Consider the following 23,462-nt stretch of genomic DNA (forward strand, 5'->3'; position numbering starts at 1 on the left):
CCGACGATTCTCCTTTTGTAGGACGCGGAGCCCGCGCAGCGGTTTCGATGTTTACTGGGCAGAAGTAGATGATTTTTCTTGGTATTTGCTTCTTCTGTTTCATTCTTTTTTTTGTGTGTATTTATATCATCATCGAGAGGTCTAAGTGAGGCCAATTTCGTAAAATTAGTGATCACTGGAAATGATATTAAGCTCAATTATTTTCATGTTTAAATACATTTTTTTCATCGTGAAATGGTCCCTCCTACTTTTTGCCGTTAACCAATCAGTGGCTGCTGAAGTGATGACGTTATCTGGTTTTCTACCAATCATAGTCTATCAATTTTCTTGGGTCTAAATTCACGATGGCTTCGGGTTCGTTAAGGTTTCAACGAGATCTGTGACGAAAGACTTGGGTCAAGAAGACTAAATTAGCAGCAGTCGTATACACACCACGCAAGTATGTCCAAACCTTTTTCATTTCTTTATAATTGGCCTGGTTAATGAATAACGGCATCTTGGCTTTAAAATGATTCAGTCTTGTGAACATAACTTCTGCAAAAAAAAAAAAAAAAAAACAGTAAAGGGACTGCCCTAAACGGGTATAACACAAATGAGAAATTGCTAGCTAGCTAATGCGCGAAGAAACCATGCCGACTCTTACCATATTTTAACCGTGTAAAATCTTAATTAGACAAGGAAAATACCGAATTAAATTAAATTTAGGAAATTTTGGTCATTAACCTGAAACCTCCGAAACAGGCTTGAAAAAAATGATCAGATTAAAAAAAATAATCATTGAGAGAAAAAAAAGAAAGAATGAAAGGAAGAAAAAGGAAAAGTCTCAGCAAAATCAACATCTACTGCAGGCGGAGAAGACACAAGCGCAGTCAACAGAATAATGAGTTCAGGGGGAAACTGGAGGATTCAAGGTTCTTAATGAACTAAAGAGTTGCTGTGTGAGTGAGGGAGATGCAAAACGAGATATAAGAAGGGGAGTGGAATGACTAATAAGAATAACGAACGTAACGAAAGGGAGACGAACAAACTGAGTAAGCGGAGACACTAGAGAAGAAGATTTGTTGCATCTGCCGAGGAGGTTTTGCTTATAGCTTTATTTGTCTCTGTCCGTCTCTTGTCTCTCTGGCCCACTTTTGTCTTTGTCCGCCTTTCGTCTCTGTATTTTCATATATTGAAGGTTTTTGGTCTCATATTTTCCTTATGACTGAAGATGGGATGCACTAGATGAGTAGTTAAAGACAAAGAGCGCATATTCTACCAACATTACAATCCTGTAAGCACATATGTTTTTATAAAAAAAAATAATAATTGTTGGTACGCAAACGAAATTTTACAGGTTAAACTGAGATATGATCTTCTGTTAGGCGTTCTGTGCACATGTAAACATTAAATTTCGTTCCTGAAATCTGTGGTAGGCCTACTGGTGCGTAAACTTTTGGTGTCTTCAGGCAGAACCCATCTCCCTAAAAAAAAATGTCCATTTTCCCAAAAGATTACTTTCCTATCACTCCCAACATCAAGTTAATCGTTACCAGTCCTGATAGTCACTTTCTTTTCTTGAAGAGCCGTACTAACTCCCAAACAATCCAACAAACACTACCAGAAACATTACCTCTTTGGCAGAAGTAATAACAGGCACGGGATTGGGAATGAAAAGATTAGAGACAAATACTGATTAAACAAGATTCGTCGAAAAAGCTGCAAAGAACATTTGAAAAAAGTAAAAAAAAAAAAAAAAAAGCAAACAGGAAATGGGAAAGGAAAAGAATAAACATAGAAACTGAAGCTCTAAAGAATTTTCAACCTCTTCTCCCTGCGGTTTGGAAATGTCAATAATGTACACCTTCCCTTATTATAAAATAGAAAGCAGATTATTCCATTGTACAAGTACTGTACTGAAGGGAAGTGAAAAACCCTAACGACCAGTGGGGAGAGCGTACCCTAACTGACCCATGAGGTACCCTGGGGTACGCGTACCCCAGGTTGAAAACCCTGCTCTAAAGAATAGCCTCGGTTTGGAAACTTCACATGAATTGAACACCACTGAATTACGAGAATGCATGAGAGAGCAGATGTCAGAGCAGGAGTGGGATGCATAAAGCCTGTCTGAGCGACACTGAGCAATAGTTCTTCCTAAACTTATCGGATGGCCTTAACCAATGATATACGGAAGAAGTTCAACTTTAGAAATGCTTAATTCGGTATGATTTCAAGATAAATACGTTTTTGCTTGGACACCAATAGCTTCCTGTTTCTTCAGTATACAGATCTTTATTAATGACTTAACTCTCTTTGGCTCTTCTGTAACGTTTCCGTTCTTTGCTTACTTTACAGGTGTCACTTAAGACTTTGTTCTTGAAAGCTCCTTGAAGATGATTCATTTTCAGAATGTAGAATCAGCGCTGAATCCCTTCAAGAGTTAGCTCTTTCATCTGTTAATTAACACTTATCTCTTGTACTTAACAGCTTCATTATGGTCCTACATCCATAAACAACCCTGCCATAGATGAAATACCGATGATTATATACTGCATATGTACACACGCACAAACATTGTAAGTAGAGTACTTATACGTATTTGCGCGTGATATCGGAAATTTGATATTCATCAACGAGTAAATTTCAAATCAATACGGATGAATTTTTGTATTTCATAGAAATGAAGCTGAGAGACGCCATAGTCACATGAGCTGATATTGTCATTTCTTGACTATGACAAATTTCAGTTAGCGGCTGTTTGTATGTCACTAATAATGCGCATGAACGTGAAGTTAGACTCTTGAAAAAGTGACCGTGAAAAGGACCAGGGAAGAAAATTGGCAGCATCATCACGACTTCAATTTCCTTTAGTGGCATTTAAGTGGGTCCTGGGCTTGCTAAGCGGTGGTCGCTGGAAAGTTCAGCACCTGGGAGTGAATAATAATAATAATAATAATAATAATAATAATAATAATAATAATAATAATAATGAGCAGTGATAAAGCAAAACAAAAAATAGCGCCAATGGAGTTGTTAGTAAGTTGAGTAGCAAAAGCCAAAAGATGATGGCGTGAATGAATTGTTCTTAGATTAGGCCGAAATATAACTAGTCCTGTCAGGTCCTTGTTAGTTTAGGCTGAATAAAAGAGAGAGAGAGAGAGAGAGAGAGAGAGAGCCACATATTTTACAAGGTTCTTCTATGAGTAAAAGGAATATAAGCTTGCATTCTCTCAAATTGAAATCATATCAAGGAGAAAACAAAAACACGGATCCTTCCAGTGATTTGGTCCTACTCATCTGACAAACTTTACCTTTGGTTTGCTCTATCTCAGGAATGCCAACCTAACGGATGATGACAAACTAGTGAATGAGAATCACTTTTCCAACTGGTTATTTTTCTTGCAAAAACTTCTGGTCTCATTTGGGAAGTTCTGGCGAAGATCGTTTCCTAAGCGCGGACCAATCGTGGTATTTTGACTGAGGCGGAGTGATAGAAAGATTACATATTCCATCAACGGATATGAGTTGGTCGTCGTCGTCGTACTTAGTGAGGACTCCATGAATGTTTCCAGCTTATCGCCCAATAATTCTCTCGATGGAAGATGAATGGAATGTTGACACATGATTTGGTGCGAAAATTATTACAACTGCGGACTATATCCACCAGGCTCCATCAATTTTACAGAAAGATTAGTTGATGGTGTCCTGATACAAGTACAATATGCGTGATTTATTCAAGAATTTTTTATATGTTCAGTAACTGAAAAGGATGCAAAATAGTGTTGGAGATATTCCGCAAGAAAACTTTTAGGCCAATTGGCTTTTGAACAACGATTTTGTTTCAACAAGAAAGGTAAAAACTATCATTGTGCTGACTGCGACAAGTTGCAAGAACTGTGAAACATTTTAAGGTAATGTCTTTCCGTTTTTTGTTTGTAGTTAGTTTAATGTATTAGGTAGGATGCAAAGCTTTTTAACTTAATTTGTTTTTTCTTAAATGTCCGTATCCCCAAAGGAAATGATAAATTAGGAAGCATCAAAAATCTTTTATGGAAATACATTGCGTCTCAAAAGGTGAAATGACTGTAGCTGCTTTCGGCGTCAGTGACTCTGCTAGTTGTGACACCAGTTAACCTACAATCAATCAATCAATACTTGAAGCTGTTTTTTAAAAGAGGAATAATATGATGAAACCATCTGCAGGGTTGGTAACATAATTTTATATCCTGTCTTGAGGAATGAATACATTCCATGTCCTCCTTATCCACTGTAGTCAGCTCTCTGACTTGAATCTTTACTTTCGGAAAGGAATTGAAATCTTAGACGGAAAATAACGTTCTCCAGAGTAATTCTATTTGTTTTATGCTTGAGAGCATTATTCCGTCTTGACTGTACAATGCATGTAGTTTTTAATAGGAATAAATCTGTCTATTTGTCTGTATCTTATATATATATATATATATATATATATATATGTATATATATATATATATATATATATATATATATATGTGTGTGTGTGTGTGTGTGTGTGTATACAGTATATATATATATATATATATACAGTATATATATATATATATATATATATATACATATACATATATGCGTGTGTGTGTTTGTGTGTGCGTGAATGTGGGTGTATACGCATATTTTATATGAAAACGTATGGGGTTTAGTTTGATACTTTTTTAGTTTAAAAATGTACCTTTTTTTTATATCAGAAAGAGAATTACGTGGGTGAAAGTCAACAAAGAGGTCAGGTTACCGGAGAAGAAAAAACATTCCATTACTTTCCTTATGGACGCTTTGTTTAAAACAATAAAGGCTTCCTGTATAAAACCATTCTGAACACCCACAGTTTCACAATAAAAAAAAGAAAAAAAGATGACTGTCAAGACTACACAGTAAAGGTGAAGTATAAGACGCACTGAGAACATAGTGTTTAGAAAAAATAGCATTCTTGCCGTTAAGTTTTCCTTCAAATATTAAATGAGCTTTGAATAAAAAAATGCGATGCAAACCTTTTGCGCACGAGTGTGTGACTCTAGCGTTAACAAAATTTCTTCCTTTGTATTTATTATATTTCGTAGTAAATTGTTCTTGGTTCGTTTCAGTTTTCACATCCTGATAAAAGTCAGGAAGCAGAGGGCAATAAATGGCAAGTTTAATAAGACTTGAATAGCTGGTGTTCAGTATGTTAGTATATACACACACACACACACACACACACACACACATATATATATATATATATATATATATATATTCATATATATATACATACATATATATATATATATATATATATATATATATATATTCACACATACACACACACACACACACACATATATATATATATATATATATATATATATATATATATATATATATATAGAGAGAGAGAGAGAGAGAGAGAGAGAGAGAGAGATAGAGAGAGAGAGAGAGAGAATGCATTGGTAAATTTTTACCTGATACATGTGTAAGGAAGACTTTGAGAAGTTATAAGGGCATTATGTTTATTACAATAATTACTTACATACACATACACATTTACATATACATGCAGTATCACAAATGCATATATGAGGGTTGAAGTGACACCTAATGCGACCTCACAAGATGGAATACCAGACATGAAAATAAAACAATTAAGTATCGAAGCCAGCCTCGAGAGGTCACAGGTGTGCCCCACAGGTACCAGGGCTTCTTCTTCTCTTGTGCATTGGAGATGGCGCGAACGTCAAGCGCCAAGATGGCCGCCGATCCCAAGGACCTTAAAGAGTCACACAGGTCTTGGTGAAGAGTCATTTCTCCGGCTTCCAGACTCCTTGCTTCGAGTTTTCGAGTCCCAAAATAGACCGGAATTGATGATAGCCTCCTCGGAGAGACCTTGTCGTAACTCGGATGCTTTTTCAGCAATTGAATATCAACTGGATGGCCTTCGGTGTCCCTCGGGAATGGCTCTGCTCTCGTAAGTATTCCTAAACGATAAAATTTTACTACGCAATGGGAGTGAGAAAAGATGAGCTGATGGATACTGGGGAGGAAAAAGTGTCATTCGGTTTGAGTGAGATATATGATCATATATTTTATTTATATAATAAATTAATTTCTTATAAGAAATAAGATTTCAACCACATTTAATTTATTCTGTATTGGTGGCCAATAATGCACACAGTAATCTTCAATTGCACTGCCATTTATTTGGTAAAGCAGATACGAGCAGGCGGTATCATTGTTAGTTTGTGAATAGCGAGGAAAAGATGTGTTTCTGCTCTGTCCTTCCCGGAGTGATGACTGGATCACTGTGTCTGAAATCGAATACGTGAACCTAGAAACGAAGAAATCCAGGTTTGAAGGCGCAACGGAAGGAGGTCTGATCAAACTGGGCAATCCTAAGCTCTCTCCTGGATTCAACCTGAAGGAAAAACATGAAAAATACTGGTAGAGAAGTAGGTAAAAAGAAAGTGCACAGGTTCGTGGAGGACGAAGTTACATAGAAGTGGATTTCTATGGTCGCAGAATAAATAGCAGATATGAAAAAAAGTTGTTTGTCCCGACGTTCACTGTATTTTTTTTCTTATTGGCCGATGGTGAAAATATCACGTTGTAGGATTCCTCTTTTGTCAACAAACGAGTCATCCAAAAATCAATTATGACTTCTGGGGTTTCTCTGGCGCTCGTCACCAACACTGTCATTTCTTAACAACATAACAATGCCACTTCTCAAAATAGGAGATGGAATCTAATCATGGCCACATTGCAAGACTGTTATTCTGATTTCAGTTATTCATATTCATATGTACATGTATATATATATATATATATATATATATATATATATATATATATATATATATATATATATATATATATATATATATATATATATACACAGAGAGAGAGAGAGAGAGAGAGAAACAAGGACATAGTAATTTTGTTTTCAAGCAAAGTGAAATGAAGACACAGCAAAGCCAGTGTTACCTTTGAAAAGAAATAGTGAATAACGCAGCAACAGTTCAGAAGTCTGGGGAGAAATTAGATTTCTGTAAGCAAGGGAAATTTCATACAAAATGACCAAGTACAAAAATGAGCGAAATCTCATCAAATGAAGTAACAGAAAAACCAGAGGACATACTATTATTATTATTATTATTATTATTATTATTATTATTATTATTATTATTATTATTATAAAATAACCTCTTCGGGTAACGTAACAAATTAGTAATTTTGTTTACATGTATTTATTTAACTTGACTTCTGTGCCTGTCTGTTTGGGTCAAATCTTGTAATTAAATTTTCGACTGTTCACCTCGTCCGATGGACTTGAAAGTTTGCATGGTTTACTCAATCTCGGTTTCAGTGCAACCTTACATGATCAGTAGGTCAGCAGTGACCTCTAGTGACCCTACTGTGACCTCTCCCAGTATCTCAGGATTTGTATAAAACTCTTCGGATTTTTCACAATCTTTGACTCAGTAGAATCTATCTTCTATATAACCCCTCCCCCTTCCCTCTTCCATCCCCATCCCCCTCCCCCTTCCGGAGCACACGATCAAGTGTTAATTTAGCTGTGTCCTCCCCCTCCCCCTCCCTGTTTCAGAGCATACGATCAAGTGTTAATTTAGCTGTATCCTCCCCCTCCCCTTCCCTCTTCCCTACCCTCCCCTCTTCCATCACCTCCCCTCCCCTCCCTCTCCCCTTCCGGAGCGCACGATTAATTGTTAATTTAGATATGTCCTCCCCTCCCCTTCCCTCTTCCCTCCCCTCCTCCCATTCATATCCCTTTCATTTTCCCTTCCCTCCCCTCCTCCCTCCATCCTTCCCCTTTCCCCCCCCCTCCCTTCCCACTTCCGCAGCACATGATCAAGTGTTAATTTAGCTGTGCCCTCCCCCCTTCTCTTCCCCTGCCCTCCCTCCATCCATCCCCTTCCCCTCCCATCCATCCCCCTTCCCTCCACCATCCATCTCCCCCTTCAGGAGCACACGACCAAGTGTTAATTTACCTGTGTCTTCCCCTCCTCCCTCTTCCATCCCCCTCCACTTCCTCTCCTCTCACCCTTCCCCCTCCACTCCCCTTCTTCTCCCATCTCTCTCTACCTTCCACCTTTCCCCTCTCCTACCTCTTCCCCTCCCCCTCCTCTTTCCCTTCCATCTCCTTCCCATTTTCCTCCCATCCACCTCACCTTCCATCTTCCTCCCTTCCTCCACCTCCCCTTCCCCTCCACCTCCCCTTCCCTCTTCCATCCCCTCCCTTTCCCCCTCCCCTCCCATTTCCCCTTCCCCTCACCTTCCTGCTCCTCCTCCTCGTCCCCATTCCGTCTCCCTCCCCCGTTAACGGATATCAGTTTCGTTAACTGCAATCATGAATCGGTTACAATTTCTGTCAGAACTAAAAAGTATGAAATGAAAAATAAATAAAAATAAAACATGCTTTTATTAAATGCACTAAATAGTAAAAAATTGTTAGAGATAGGCCAGGATTTTCTTACAATTAATCATGTCTAGAAAAATAAAAGCATGGGAGCCAAACATGGAAGGAAATGCTACAAGAAAAGAAATAATTTTTTTTTTATGTCTTGCAGCATTTCCTTCCATGTTTGGGGCCCATGCTTATATTTTTGTAGACATGATTAATTGTGAGAAAATCCTGGTGTGTCTCAAAAAATTATTTTTTACTTTTTAGTGCATTTAATAAAAGCATGTTTTGACATTTTTTTTTATTCTTTTACTGTGACAGTTCATCACTTAGACTGCTACTTCTAAATATTCGATTTAAAGGATGATACAAATCACGGCGCCGCTTGTTTACTGGTTTACTGCCGACCGAGTGTCAGTTTTGGACCGTTTCACCTTTTCAATTTCTTGTCTGTATCTGATAGATATTACAAATGTATAGCTTCGCTAACTCTACGCCCGTGATCGGCTTGCTCTCATCATAAGGATGGCCTAAGAGAGAGCGACAGAACCAACATTGAACGATTTCAGAGGAGTTTTAGACAATCGGATCAAAACAAGAGATTTAGTTTTGAACGTGAGGCTGTGACGAATGAGACTGAGCCAGAGAGAGAGAGAGAGAGAGAGAGAGAGATTCGTTTTATTTTGTTGAGAAAATACGGCCACAAGAACCAGTTCATAATTATTTCGTTTTAGATAATTTCACTGATGCTTACTACAGTATATAAATATGTACAAAATATGCAGGTAATTATCTCATTCTAAAAAATTCGATGTCTTCGGTAAAATGCTAAAGGTGTGCATATGTGTTTGTGCATGCGTGTGTGTGTTTGTGTGAGTGTGTGTTAGAGAGAGAGAGAGAGAGAGAGAGAGAGAGAGAGAGAGAGAGAGAGAGAGAGAGAGAGAGAGAGCATAACAGTTAGTTCTATTCTAAGCATGTCAACAGCATCACACCATATGAGGTCAATGACACCAAGCATGAAGAGACGAGAACAAATATTCTGTAGTACTTGAACGCAAACACTCGAAGCCCCCTCCACCTCTCTGCGATCCACGAGCTGCGAGCGGGAAGGAAGGGTATAGGCAGGATGTAAGGGGATCAGGTGAGTTACACAGAGGTCGATTTTTCAACTCTCCCGCGCATGACGTCACATGATGCCCTCATCGCAGTGTTGACGAAATTGGAAATGTGGCCTCCAGTGTGGAACTTTTCATATACAAGATGATCGGGTGCAGAAGTGGCGTCTTCATTTTACTGTCGGCCACACGAAGTGGAAAAAATTTCCACTTATATTATGTGATTCATTTACCTATATTCTCGGTCATTTCCATATTTACAATACATATACATGTTTTAATAATGGTGATTGAGTAAAGAACCATCAAATAATGGTTGTTTACGTGCCACCACCCGCCACCAGCTACTCAGCGGTCACTGGGAAGAGGGAGGGATTCTGGGTTGGTACTCCTGTCATCTGGGAAGGGGCCAGCGAGTTTGTAATTGTGGTAACACTGCAGCTAGTCACGCTAGACCTTCCCCTTGCTTGTGGCAACAGGTAGACAGGAGTTTTATGAATACGTGATAATTCTTAAGGTTTTTTTAATTTAGTATGTTATTGCCATGGTGATATGTGCTTTTTATGGTTCTGTAACACCGAAAGGGACAAAGTTTGAAGTGAAAAGGTTAGGTTTCACTGTTTCCCTAAAGATCCTTAAATGTGCAGGAAGTGGTGAACATCTGCAGAAGTGACCATATAAACACCAAAAAACGCAAGTGTGTCGGTTAATTTTGAACAAAGCGATTGTGCAAGAAACCTCAGGCATTAATTACCAAACTACTGCCCTGCAAATGCAAGCACATTGAAGGATAATGCCATACCGAACCAACGTTTACCTCTGCATGACAGTGCCACTGTTGATTCAGGTATCAAACATTTCGACCCTAGTTTGGTTTAGTCTACCTATTACATTTAAAATTGTGGATAAATATATTAACTATAGGCTTCTATGAACACTTCTATCAATTAAAATGCATAAATATATCTTCCATTCGATTCCTAATGCAAGTAAACCATGTTTGACTGGTTAAGAGTGATAAGATTGGAATTAGGCCTAGACCTATGTGTAGTTAAGAATAACTGCAAAGGGAATATACTAGTCAACACGAGAGAGAGACACACACACACGAACATTTTATGGAAGTTGTTTTCATGTGTATAAAATGGGCCTATAAAAATCAGTGTTGCCGAAACGTGGAAATGTGGCCTCCAGTGTGGAAGTTTTCATGCACAAGATGATCGGGTGCGGAAATGGGGTCTTCATTTTCCTGTCGGTCACACGAAGTATGGAAAACATTTCCAATCTGTATTTACGGGTTTATTGTGGTCAGATATATTATTTTCTTATATTATATGATTCACTAACCTATATTCTTGGTCATTTTCATATTTAAATATATAATGATGAATGAATAAAGAGCCATCAAAGAATGGTTGTTTATCATGAAACAGCAGAAGCGATCGAGTGATGTCTCTCTCTATCTCTCTCTCTCTCTCGAAAATAACTGTCCTCTTCCTTTGCCTGACAAATATAGTGTTGCCACATTTCCACACCGCTGAATTCCACACTTGCCTAAATTTTAAATTCATTAAACCATCGGTAAAATCTAACACATATAAAACGATGTATGCTTTCCTTCACAGTCTAACTTCCCTTACCAAGTTAATAACAATCACTTTTTACATAATTAGATGGAAACCTAAAGCTGTCACTCTGTTGTTGTCTGCATTTGATGTGTCAATCAAGACATCACTTCTCAGTCGACTTCTGCTGTGTCATGATTCGGCGTAAACAACCATTCTTTGATGACTATTCTTTCATTATTTATAAACATATATATAAATAAGCAAATGACCGAGATTATAGGTCAATGAATCATATAACATAAGAAAATAATATATCTGACCACAATAAACCCACAAAAAGAGCGTGGAAATTTTTTCCACACTTTATGTGGCCACCAGGAAAATGGAGACCCCATTTCTGCATCCGATCATCTTGTGCATGAAAACTTCCAATCTGGAGGCCACATTCCCACATTTTGGCAACACAGGAGTGACAGCTTTAAGTTCCATCTAATTAAGGTAGCTTAAATCTATTTAAAATTGTTGTAATAAATGTTAAAAGTGATTGTGGTTAACTTGATAAGGGAAGTTTATGGGAAATGATCTTCAGACTGTGCAAGAAAGCATATATTGTTTTATATACGGTAGATTTTACCGATGGTTTAATGAATTTAAAATTTAGGCGAGTGTGGAACTCAGTGGTGTGGAAATGTGGCAACACTATATTTGTCGGGCAAAGGAAGAGGACAGTTATTTGAGAGAGAGAGAGAGAGAGAGAGAGAGTGGGGGGAGGTTTTGCATAATTGAATGAGCCATACGTTTATAAGGATAATTCTAGCAATTAAAGAGCATATACAGTATGCAATATCTTCCATTTGATTCCTAATGCAAATAAACCATGTTCATTGGTTAAGAATGAAAAATTAGGCCTAGATCTATGTCTGTTGAGAATAATTGCAAAGAGAAAGTGCTAGTCAACACGAAAGCGGGTAGGAAATAGCCAGTTATTTGTTTGGTAAAGGGAGGGGAACATTATGAAAGAGCGAGAGAAACAGACAGAGAGAACGATTGATTTTTTTCATGTAAATAAGCCACTTTTATCAGCGGTTTAGGAAGATGAAATGATAGCTAATTATACTATATATATATATGTTATATATATATATATATATATATATATATATATATATATATATATATATATATATATAGAGAGAGAGATTATGAGAGAGAGAGAGAGAGAGAGAGAGAGAGACAGAGAGAGACAGAACTTTTACTTTCATTTCATTCATATGACTAAGCCTTTTTATCAGCAATTTTTTGTAATAATGATAAAATGATAAAATACACACACACATATATACATACATACATACATATATATATATATATATATATATATATATATATATATATATATATATATATATATATTCTTATGTGGGTCCTTCGGCTGATGAGTTAATTATTAATTACCGTAATTTATTTAGCCCTGCTCTACCTAAGACCCACGTAATTCTGTCAATTAAAGCTAACAGTTACTCCAAAAGACAGACAATTAACTGAATTAAATTAGGTTGCCAGTCGGAACTATGTTATTGAATAATTTTATTAATTCTGGAACAAACGAATTAAATAACCCATTTATCACCCACCTAGTCCCAACAAAAGAAAGAATGCATGGTTACAATGAGGGAATTTACATGAGCCAATTAGTCAACTTCAGACACAGTAATATTTCCCCTAGTTCAGTTATAACGCAACGGATGATCGTTCTCGTAGCTCTATCATAAGCAATTTGAGTAAATTAAAGGTTAATCCTCTTCCAAACAATGGTACGATCAGCTTCCAAGGCTTGCCTGAGTATTACTTATACTTGACCTCTCCCTAAATCCTACTTACTGCAAGGGGAATCAATCTCACCAGGCAATAATGATTATACTTCATCTACTCGACTTCATACAGGAAATATGGTTCCACTAGGATCTCTAGTCAGTGGCTGAGGAAGGGGGAAAAATGGAAATAGAAGTACAGCGGAAGAAATACCAGCTGGTCGGCGAATACTTGTCAATCCCAGACTTACCTTCACGTAGGCTGCTTGCGCACTGCAGCGGACATCCAGGAGCAGGAACAATGTGTAACATCGATTCACTTAGTAAAAAAGACGGAAAAAGGGACAAAGGACAGAATTATCAGGAGCACAGACGCATGCGTGTGCTCTATAGGATGGCTGTGCTCTCTCTCTGTCTGACCCAGGGTCGGACAGAGCCGCTGTTGTTTCCGGAAACAGCACTGCTTCCATAGCCTCCAGCGGTCTAAAAAATGACAAAAACATCGCCGATACATAGTACAGAGAAAAGGAATGCTTAAGAACACCCTCACTAGAGGTGACCTGGTGAAAACCTCCCTGTTGGATAGGTCTCTAATACTAACTTATAAGCCGTTAGGAACTGTTAATTTTGAAAACAACTAGCCCGCTTCCCTCTGCTTTTCACAGAGAAGCTTTTCCCTGGCTTTCTTTCTTTTGGTTTTGATCATAATTCTACTAAAATACTACAGAGGGGTCGAACAGCAGAATATTTATAAATATATATATACACACACACACACACACACATATATATATATATATATATATATATATATATATATATATATATATATATATATATATATATATATATATATATATATATATATATATATATATATAAATCCATTCTGCATATCACATGAAACGTCTCCTACATGTAACCGATGAGATTAAGAATGAGGAAGATGTCATAGGAAATTTATTGGAGGAAAACCAGAATCTGTGATAGAAAAAGAGTCTTTTAAGTTAGTTGGGAGGATTCATAGCATGTAAGTTTAGGAATAAGTATCCATCTTTAGGTTCAGCTGATATAGATGGAATTAGTGAGGATTGGATCTCATATGTAAAGAGAAAAATATATAGACCTGCACGATTTGAAAAAGATCTGCAACGTATGGAAGAGTTATTCAAATCTTTTCATGGAGGAACGTTGAGGCCGGGAGGCAAATTCCCGAGATGTATACTAATTTAGTATTGCACCAGCCCCAGTTTCTTTGCCATGCCCCTTAGGTTAGATTAAGTGAGGTTAGGTGGGGTTAGGTTAGATTAACGCCAATCTAGAAATTTGGGTGTGGGAAACATAATGAGATTATTTTCAAGAAAATTCTATGGTTAGTTTTTAAGATATGGAGTTCCGCTTTTTTTTTCAGGGAAAGGTCCCGGTCAGAGAGAACCATAGAGAGGGCCGACTTCCTATGTGCTGCATTGTAATTGGCTGAGCACCGGCGGCCATTTTGATTGTGTGTAACTGGAGGTTGCTAAAGACGCATCATTCTGTCACTGCAGCCAAGTCTGCACCAGATTATCTCTCCAAAAGGTACAGTTGATGAAGCAATTGTATGTTATAATGAGACTACAATATCAATTGAAAATCAAGAATAAAGCATCCAAAGAAAAGAAATTACGTAAAAACAGAAAACTGTTGAAAATTTCCCATAAATGAATTCATATTAATCCAATGATTATTTTGTTAACAGGTCTTCACACTGACAGATAAGTATAGCCCTGACTAACTCGATTAAGCTTGGTGTGTGTTAATGCTTTTGGTGGTGGACTGGTGGTGATTTTAATGCTAAACAATGTGTGATATGTGTATGTGTTGATGCCTTTGGTGGTGGTGCGAATTGAAGCAATAGCAAGGATTATTCGTAGTGATGAAGCGTGCCATCCAAATCTAATTAATTGGGCTCAAGTTTGCCAGATAATAATGAATTGGTAATAGATTTTCCGAAATTCATTTACATGGCTAAAGTGTTACAGGCTAATTAACTGGTTCTACATACTGTACTGTGCTCAGATATTCTAGAATCTAACTAACGATTCACAGGTTTGAACTTTCATTAAAAATCTTCCAGCGTTCCGTTGTAACCATTCACGAATCTTGCCACTAATGATAAAAAACATCAAGCTAAACCAAAGATAAAATTCATTGGCAGATATAATCGTTTATGTAAAACCAAGCTATTTTTCATAGCCAATAAAAAAAGTGGGTAAAATAACTGAGCCTGTGACAGAAAATACACTTTCTGTGTTACACAACTGATGGTTTTATGGGAAACTCTATTATTCCAATCTTCGTTTTCATGTGAGAACTATACCACAGTTAGTTTCCTTTAGTTTAATAGTCTGAAACAAGGAACTTCTTAATCGTGGTAGGGATGGGGCATTAAGACTGAAGCATCAGTCTATAAAAATTTTCATGACACCCCAAAGCTAAACCCACAAATAAAGGACCGAAAAACACAGGATTATTGTTACCTGGTAGATTGGGATTACACGAGCTCCCCGTCAGGATTCGCCACAGATAAATCAGTGTCAGCAGATTCATAGCGTTAAAGGATCTTGCCTAAAGCTTTCAAACTCGCCTGGTAATTGAAACCGAGACAACTCTCTTGTAACCATGTCTCCAAGATTTGAAGAACCTTTGTGAATGTTTTTATTCGCCAGAAAAAGAAAATTTTCCGTTTCTTTCAAAGAATCTTTCTCGGCATTTTCTTAGCTGTCCTAATATCACGTTTTTCGTGACTTCTTCAGATACATAACAATATACGAAAGAATGAAAGAGAAAATTATTTTAGATGTATTTTATTTTTTACATGCACAGATTTTCTCGTTATTATATTTTATGCTTATTTCTGTTTTCTTTTTTTCCAAATGAACAGCTTCATAGCAGCTGTTACTTATAACTTTCAGATATATGATGGATATATAAACTGGAATACCTTGCCTTTTGACTTACACAAGTAGAAATTCATATATATATATATATATATATATATATATATATATATATATATATATATATATATATATATATATATATATATATATATATATATATATCTAATGCAAGAAAAGCATTTAGAGTCGTATGGTCAAAATAACAGAATTTACTTCATATTTCCTCCTTTTGAAATATCTTCTTTGGAGGGTTCACTCAGATATAAGTAATTTAATTCACTTTTTTTGTGAGAGTTAAGCAGGACTTCCATGAACATAATAAATCATGCTATCACTATGTACACCTGATATGGAGAAACGCACACCTCTATAAGATGAGGACACAAGGAACCCTTCTCAGTATACTGACTACAGCCCAAGATTGAAATATAGTAATAGTGTGTTTTCAGAAGGGACCCTGTCCATATATTTAATACAGCTGAGCTCGAAATTTAGAGACATTTGATTTTATTTTTCTTTAGTTTGAGAGAAGGCTAATTTTCTAGTAGAATTTCCAAGAAGAATCAACTGTTTTAGAAGATTTTGGGAGCTCAAGCTGTCATACTGATCTCTTTCCTTACACCTAAAAAATAATTACAGCAGTCTCCCCTTGGCAATGCATACATGTGCAGCTCGCTTGGTACAATGTACAGGCTTGGACGACACTGGCTTACAATGAAAACGTGTAAATGACTCGAAGGCACAAAACCAAACCAGCAACCTTTTGGGTATTTGTAGAAGAAACCTAATGTTGAACTGTTGTTGTTTACATAAATTTCCTGATAAAACAAGTCTGGTTTTCGTGAACAAACAGAGCTGCAAGAGGAGAGATGTTTTTGGGGATGATTTAAGCTATACACATTAATACAAAGCTTAGTAGTATCCTTAGTAATTAAGGTGCCTTGGGTCTTCTTGGTCATCAGTAAAAGAGGCAGAGTCCCGGAAGAGAGGACGACCTTGTAGCAGAGTCTCCTGGTGAGGAGCTAGTGTGAATTCCTTCTTCAGGTCCCCTAGCGTCATCTCAGTGTACTTGAGCTCGCCCCCTTCCTTGGTGATGACATGCCCGTCCCTCAGGACGGCGGGCACTGACGCTCCTGATGGCGCGGAAGGTGCTGATGCCGGGCTGCTTTCCTTGAACTTGTGGGTGTCTGGCAACATCTTATAGATCAGCTCGGAGACGTGGTGATCGCTGTTGTGGATGGTGACGTCATTGGTGGTGATTGGCTGGCCCTTCGGAGGGTGGCAAGGAGAGCAGGAACAGTTTGTGATCATCTGGACTGTCTTCTTCTCTTGGAAGCTGTTTCCATACTCCTCACAGTCCAGGTGAAGCTGCGACAAATAGACAAGTGTTCATTTTTTTTGGCTTTATGAGAAGCGAGTTTATATTTATATTCAATATACTGAAATTTCAAAAGCTAATTAAAAGTAATTCATGAATGTAAAAAATAGAATGTAACAATAGATGAAAGATGGAAGAACTTGTCAAAAGCCGAAATAATAGACTTAAAAACTACAATGGAGTTTGGATAACTCTCTCTCTCTCTCTCTCTCTCTCTCTCTCTCTCTCTCTCTCTCTCTCTCTCTCTCTCTCTGACTGTCACGTAAATTAATCATTAAAGTACCTCTCCAAGGTTTTAGAGAAGTACAGCCACTTTCGTCAACATTCGCCTACTGTCTATAATAGTTGCAGAGATGCAAGAAACTCATCTGGTTTTTAAGGAGACACTGCTACTTTTTACAGCATTTCACAGTGCCTACAGTAATCCAAGAAGCTCTTCTAACTTTCATAGAGGTACAGGCACTGCCTAAAGGATTTTATGATATTTCACAGTATTGTACTTACAGTGATCCAGTGTGACTCTAACGCCTGACAAGAGTCGCAGTAATCCAGAAGTTCGTCCCCAGGAGTCTCCGGTTCGGTCTGGGGAACTGAGTAGCTGAAGCATGTTCCCACGCAAACGTGGTTTTCGATTTCCTGCAAAAAGAGGTGCGTCAGGATAGTGATCTGTTTTCCATCCTCCTGTGATATGAGATATGAAAATCTTTGGTTTCTTGTGAGGAAAGTGGCTTGAAATTGCTATAGTGGTATTAAATAATAGACAGTGATGCTCAGGAAGATGACCTGAAACTAAGCGATGTTTAACATGAGAAGAGAACGCTAACGTAGACTAAAAATCTTTGGTCTCCTGTCAAGTCCGTGATCGGATATTGTTAATGTGATAGTAAATTAGAGAAAAATTAGTAAAAGGTAAAAATCAATGGTCTGCAATGCGGACAATGGTATGGAATTGTTGAGGTGGCACTTAAATAAGAAATAATATTGCAAAAGCTAGAAATATTAGGTTTTCTATAAGGGAAATGGCCTGAAAGGACAAATTTGGCACTAAGTAAGTCAGTAACGCAGAAGTTAAGAAATTCAATGACCTTATGTCAGGATATTGGTCTAAAATGATATGATACTGAATTTTACATGCATATATATGTGTGTATATATATATACATACATATATATATATATATATATATATATATATATATATATATATATATATATATATATATATACATATATATATAAAGTGCATTTGATTTAGATGAACATAGTGCTGCAACATTCAGGGAGATAGGAAAAAAAAAATAGACATATATTACTGTAAAGTCCAAGTACTCTGACAAGGTCTATAAAATACGTACTCTCTAGACCTTGTCCTTTGCAAGAGAAGATATTATGATCGCCTATACGATAGCAGATGGAAATAAAGCCAACCCTTACCTTGGACACGCAGCGAGGATGCGTGATGATTTGCCTGATGTGTTTCAGTTCACAAAGGGAATGTTGCTGCGGATTCAGGACAAGGTTGTGGACCTAGTTTCCCAGTGAAGAAAAAAGGAGATTGTATTAGTCAATCATTCTGAGAACAGATTGGATGTGATTGTCATGATATGATTGAGAACGATGTCAATATGCACTGAATTTCTCGGCATTCAATTTTTCATCTTTGATTTTGAAATTCGAGAAGCTTTCTGGAAGACGCATTACGGACGTTGCTTCGAGCGTCATCATCTCTAAAGCACGTATAATGAGGAACGTATTTGTCATACCTTATGCTCTAGAGGGTCATCTGGGTGGACCGGAACCTCCGCCGTATCCGGCGTCTCTGGATCGTAGACTTCATTGGCACTGACTGCCACAACCACAAATGTCGCCACCCACACCCACATCTGCAAGAGACAACAGAGAAAATTATTCTCCAGAAGGCGAAGTAGAAGGTAGTAGTTGACTACAGCAGGTGAATTGTCACTCCAGTTAGCAGAGGATATGACGGAATGCTGGCTGTGTGGCAGTATGCGTCACCTTAAATAGAGTAACCATCTCGAGCTCAGAGTTCTAAGGGCGAGGGACAGGTGTCACACTTTTCTTTACAGAGACAGTATTTTAATAGTGAATGGATTAGAGGCTACGAAGGGAAATTTCTGTAACTTTAGTGGAAGAACTATACATCATCCAAAATTGTGCCAGCGACTCTAGCGTGAAAGTAAAGATATTTCCATTAGCATGTGTTAGAACACATTTTTCATTATAGTTTTATAATTTCATAATTTCTTCCTGAATATGAATATTTGAGAAAAAAAATCCCAAAATTTACCAGCTTCTAATAAGACTGTAGCCATTCTTAACTTTTTTTTTTTAGGAAAACATATTTCTGATTATCAAATACTGAAAAACACGCAAGCCCCTGACTGACGAACTATTTTAGAAGAAATGATCTCCAAAAACGGAGTTTATTCGTAAAAAAAAAAAAAAAAAACCTTCTTGACAAAGAACTTTGAACCAGTCGATCAATCTTGACAGAGATTTGAAACTACTCTAGCCTCTTGTAACTGTTATACAGCACCACGTTCTTAGCAGCTGCCCATGACTTGTATTTCGCGTCACAAAAGAATGAATGAACGATAAATAGCCTCTACCATTTCTCAACGTCCCTGAGAGCATTCTAAAACCTCCTGTTAGCGTGCAATCGATTGCTTGTTAACAAGAATAACATTGCCATTCAATTCACAGGCTCGCCATGACAATATCATAAAGTTGATGTTATCATGGCTTACTGTGCGACACTGAGCAGTTCAGTCTTTTCTCTGTTCCCCCTCTGCTGCTCCCTTCATAAGAATCTAAGATCCTTGATCACAACAAGGAAAGACCTTGGGCACCTCTGTTAAGGGCCCTTCCTTTATGTATGGACCGAACACGAGTCTTACCTCTCTGTCACGCCATTACAGTGACTCTAATAAGCTCTTAATGCGACGTATAAGTCACTGGGAGGGAGGCCTTGCCTCGACGTCTTACCTCTGAAGCCAGCGAAGAGGAGAAAACGGTATAGTCTGTTCGGGAAGGAAGTCCCTTCTAGCTCTAGAGCCTTTCTTTGTTTGTTTATATAACTGTGATGATCAATTATGGTCCTTATCGTATTTAGTAGGTGAGATGTTTCCGGCTTATGTTACGCAGGCGGGATACCCCTTGCCCACACGATACCCAGTGCCTAAGAGATACCCCAGGTGGGCCCCATCAACTAGTGATCTATGTGACGCTTAAAAACTGGATCTGTTGGAGGTGCCCCGATGCCGCGCGCGATAAAGCGAGCGCCGGGGGGAAACGAGCTTTCTGAATCTAGCGTTTAAGGATGGTTGTCCTCTGTCCTTCCAGTTAGCCTCTGAGTCACAGATATATTTAGCATGTAATACCTGCATGTCGATGGTTTCAGGCCTACGTAGATGCTCGCATTACGATGCATGCCCAGTAATCCTTCGAAGATACCGTCTGGCTACTGATTATGTTCTATTCCGTAGCAAGGATAATCCGATAAGTTAATGGAAGTAAAGGTCAAGAATTCAACAATAATTTCTCTGCCATCACTGTAGAATTTAACAAAGGGGAGGTCCAAAGTGTCCCACCTCTCTCTCTCTCTCTCTCTTTCTCTCTCTCTCTTTCTCTCTCTCTCTCTCTCTCTAATAACCCGATCACATCCAGCAGGGATTCTGGAAACAAAACTGTCCTCAAACTATATCTAAAGGAAATCTGTTTTTTTTTTTTTTTTTTTAGTTTTCTAAGCTCATCAAACCTATATTTCAATAATTCTTTTTGTATCATTCACCGCAGAGCTAAAAAAAAAAAAAAAAAAAAACAGTAATAACGAATATCATAACCTCATATTTACAGGAAAATCTTCCAATGGGAGCAGGATTTACGATCTAGGGAACAGCGTTTCGCATAAAGGGAGAACGAGTGGGAGGCTCGACCAGACTCTTCAATGGCGGGCGTGTTCTCCAGCAGCAACTTTTTTGCATTACCCGTCGAGGGAGAGTTACGCAACGAAGCAGAGGAACTGGACGACTCGCTTGAAATATTGCTTGGAAGAATACGACGATCATGATGATGATTATGATGGCGCCTGTCCTTTACACAAAATATCTTTGCTGTGAAAGTTTTTCCAAAACTGAGGCCATTTTGACATTCATTTGGGGATAATATTTTTACAAGAAAAGTATATATATATATATGTGTGTGTGTGCGTTTATATATATATATATATATATATATATATATATATATATATATATATATATATATATATATATATATATATATATATATATATATATATATATATATATATATACTATATATAATATATATATATATATATATATATATATATATATATATATATATATATATATATATATATATATATATATATATATATATATATATATATATATATATAACGTCAATAATTACCTTTAAAACTGCTTTAATCTCAAATAATAACTTATATATATATATATATATATATATATATATATATATATATATATATATATATATATATTTTTTTAAACAGTATATGCTTCGTTGTCATAATTTTTCACTAAGTTATTATTTGAGATTAAAACAGTTTTGAAGGTAATTATTGAAGTAGTTATTTATATATATATATATATATATATATATATATATATATATATATATATATATATATATATATATATATATATCGGGATTTTCTTTCATCACTCGAACCACTTTAGCGGGTAAACCTAATAGGAATTCAGAAAAATTCATTTATTAAGTTTAGACTGACACAGTTCGTGTCTAAGCTACAAAGAAAACGTTTTAACTGAAAGTTTTTGATGGAAAGGAGTCATATTTGAAACTGTACGCTCAGTCAAATCCGACCAGCATCGTGGCGCGTCAGTAATAATAATAATAATAATAATAATAATAATAATAATAATAATAATAATAATAATAATAATTATTATTATTATTATTATTATTATTATTATTATTATTATTATTATTATTATTATTATTCACAACGGTCATTCATTCTTATTGAGTAAACTAAAATAGTAATTGCAGGTAAACAGATTTCCACAGAACATTAAGGTGAAAAAGATGGAACCATAACCAAGCAAGATGATACTATTGAAACGCTATCTAGAACATAATCGTAGTAAAAAATAAGCGCACGAATTAACACATTTCCGTAAACGGCGCTGATGTTATCAACTGTACTGGTAGAGCAAGACTTAAGAAGAATCCCAAACTTTCTGGAAAAATCACGTGACATATGTTCATTTTACGTTTGCTTCCTCCGATTTTGCTTTCAGCTTGGAGACGCAGGCGACTCTCATTACAAATAATTGTTTAGTCACAAAATACACCCATTGGAAATCGAGCATTGTATACGACTGGCAAAGTCGTTGGCTTCGGTAGAATCCAAACTTAACCCAAATATATATTTTCTAGTCCGCTAAGAGAGAGAGAGAGAGGATAAAAATAATATTCCGGGAGAGTCACAGATGCCTCAGCAACTCCCAGGTTAGTTATAAAGTACCGTTCATCTTTGGCCCCAGGAGAAAAACCTGGTTGATGGATGGAGTCACTACATAAGAGGGAAAATGCCACTCATTTCTGTCGACCTATTCCCCATTTCATGGTGGCTCTTCATTAATGAGACTGACAAGTTTGGCCTGAAAACACGAGCAGAAAAAGATTCTTTGAAGCCATTCACTAATAAAAAAAAATAATAATAATAGGCGTAATCACAATGCTTGCTGTCGAAAACAGGGATATACGTGTAACTATATACGGCATTTCTGCGAACTTCTCAGTGCTGCGTAATGTGTGGATCTTTTAAATTCTAATTTGACCTCATCTTTTATCATTTGTAATAAACTCTCTGACGTTGTTGTTATTACTATTATTATTACTGAAAATTATGAGGAACTTTTTACGTTTCTTGAAGATGAGAATACAATAAGACCAATTCTTGCGTATTAATTTTTTTATATATTGTGGGAAATACACCAAGTGTATTCCCAACACACAATACTTAATACACAAGAAAATTGCCTTATTTTATCCCCATTATTATTATTATTATTATTATTATTATTATTATTATTATTATTATTATTATTATTATTATTATAACATTCAAAAATAATTTGGTACACAAGCCCCGTATTTCTCGGCACATCATACAACCTGGTCGGGGTCTGAAAAAGGGCAGTCC

General features: G+C 36.8%; 1 protein-coding gene across 2 annotated transcripts in view; it reads right to left on the bottom strand.

Moving 5' to 3' along the window:
• Positions 1–16,348: 16,348 nt before the first annotated feature.
• LOC136851285 (uncharacterized) overlaps positions 16,349–23,462 on the bottom strand; it is a 21,883-nt gene continuing 14,769 nt past the window's right edge. Inside the window, exons 2-5 of one of the 2 annotated variants that reach the window (XM_067125272.1) lie at positions 18,985–19,104; positions 18,656–18,748; positions 17,726–17,857; positions 16,349–17,211 (exon numbers count right to left, since the gene is read on the bottom strand). In XM_067125272.1, coding sequence (XP_066981373.1) covers positions 16,768–17,211; positions 17,726–17,857; positions 18,656–18,748; positions 18,985–19,104 — 789 coding nt within the window. In that variant the 3' untranslated portion in view covers positions 16,349–16,767. The remainder of the gene's footprint in view (positions 17,212–17,725; positions 17,858–18,655; positions 18,749–18,984; positions 19,105–23,462) is intronic. The other variant, XM_067125274.1, reaches the window with a different exon arrangement.

This window comes from Macrobrachium rosenbergii, chromosome 23 (assembly GCF_040412425.1).
Source record: "Macrobrachium rosenbergii isolate ZJJX-2024 chromosome 23, ASM4041242v1, whole genome shotgun sequence".
Lineage (NCBI taxonomy): Eukaryota > Metazoa > Arthropoda > Malacostraca > Decapoda > Palaemonidae > Macrobrachium > Macrobrachium rosenbergii.